The 944-nt window shown below is 47.4% G+C and overlaps 1 protein-coding gene across 1 annotated transcript in view; it reads right to left on the bottom strand.

Annotated features, from left to right (window-relative positions):
* Window positions 1-78: 78 nt before the first annotated feature.
* The window catches only part of LOC103518536 (transducin-like enhancer protein 3), a 40,707-nt gene continuing 39,841 nt past the window's right edge, over window positions 79-944 (bottom strand). Inside the window, exons 7-8 of the mRNA XM_026830161.1 lie at window positions 162-409; window positions 79-99 (exon numbers count right to left, since the gene is read on the bottom strand). Of these exons, the coding sequence (XP_026685962.1) occupies window positions 79-99; window positions 162-409 (269 nt within the window). The remainder of the gene's footprint in view (window positions 100-161; window positions 410-944) is intronic.

The raw sequence follows: 944 nt of genomic DNA on the forward strand, positions 1-944 counted from the left end.
GCCCCGGGCGGGAATCGAGCCCGCGGCCTAGCGCTTACAAGGCAGACGCACTACCAACTAAGCTAACTAGGCTGGCTGTTATTGGTTGATAGCTCTCCACTAATGATTCATATTGAAATTTTAGACTTAAAATTGTGATTTTAGAAGTATATATAGCTTACCTTAGAGTCAGGGCTGATAGCAAGGGCATAGCAGGCGGGGGCGGACGATGTGAGTTCCGCCTTGATGCGTGGTGTTGGGGAGGCCAAGTCCCATATGCTCAGGTTGCTCGCCTCTCCCCCCACAATCAGTGTTCTACCGTCTGGCAGCAGCTTGACGGACCGGATGTAGTTGTCCCGTTGTAGACAGTCTAGCTGGGACACGGGCGTCTTCGAGCCCGGCTGACTGATGTCCCATACTTTCACACAACCTGGGGGGGGATGAGATGTTAGGGTCACGATTAGAACACAGATTAAATTAAGAAAAGAACAAGCACAAGTTCTCACGATGGTTGAATGCAGTTCAGGACGAGTCAATTAAACATGGCTAGAGACCCCGGTGCCCGGTGTATGTCAAAAATAAAAAGATATCTTTTCTTTATTCTGCTATTCCTATTCGGTTATAAATGTAAATGCAGTTTCTTTGTGTTATAATGTCACAAGTCACAACTTTGGTACTCACTGCAGCATTGTAGGATTTTCCCAATATCTCAATAATCCTAACATCTAATGTTTACCTACCATGCTGGCACCGGTCGCTATGCGCATTTATATGTCATAGCTACTCATTTTCCTCACGAGGCTGAGTGGGCCCCGCAACAGTCAGTCACGAAATCGATTATTTGGATGATACAAATTTCTTGACCCCACCGGGAATCGAACCCGGGTCTCCCGCGTGCAAGGCGAGCGCAGTGACCACTACGCCATGGGAGCTACTACATAACAAATAAATATAGACTTGGATCG

The sequence above is a fragment of the Diaphorina citri genome, unplaced genomic scaffold (genome assembly GCF_000475195.1).
Source record: "Diaphorina citri unplaced genomic scaffold, Diaci psyllid genome assembly version 1.1 scaffold61, whole genome shotgun sequence".
In the NCBI taxonomy this organism is placed as follows: Eukaryota; Metazoa; Arthropoda; class Insecta; order Hemiptera; family Psyllidae; genus Diaphorina; species Diaphorina citri.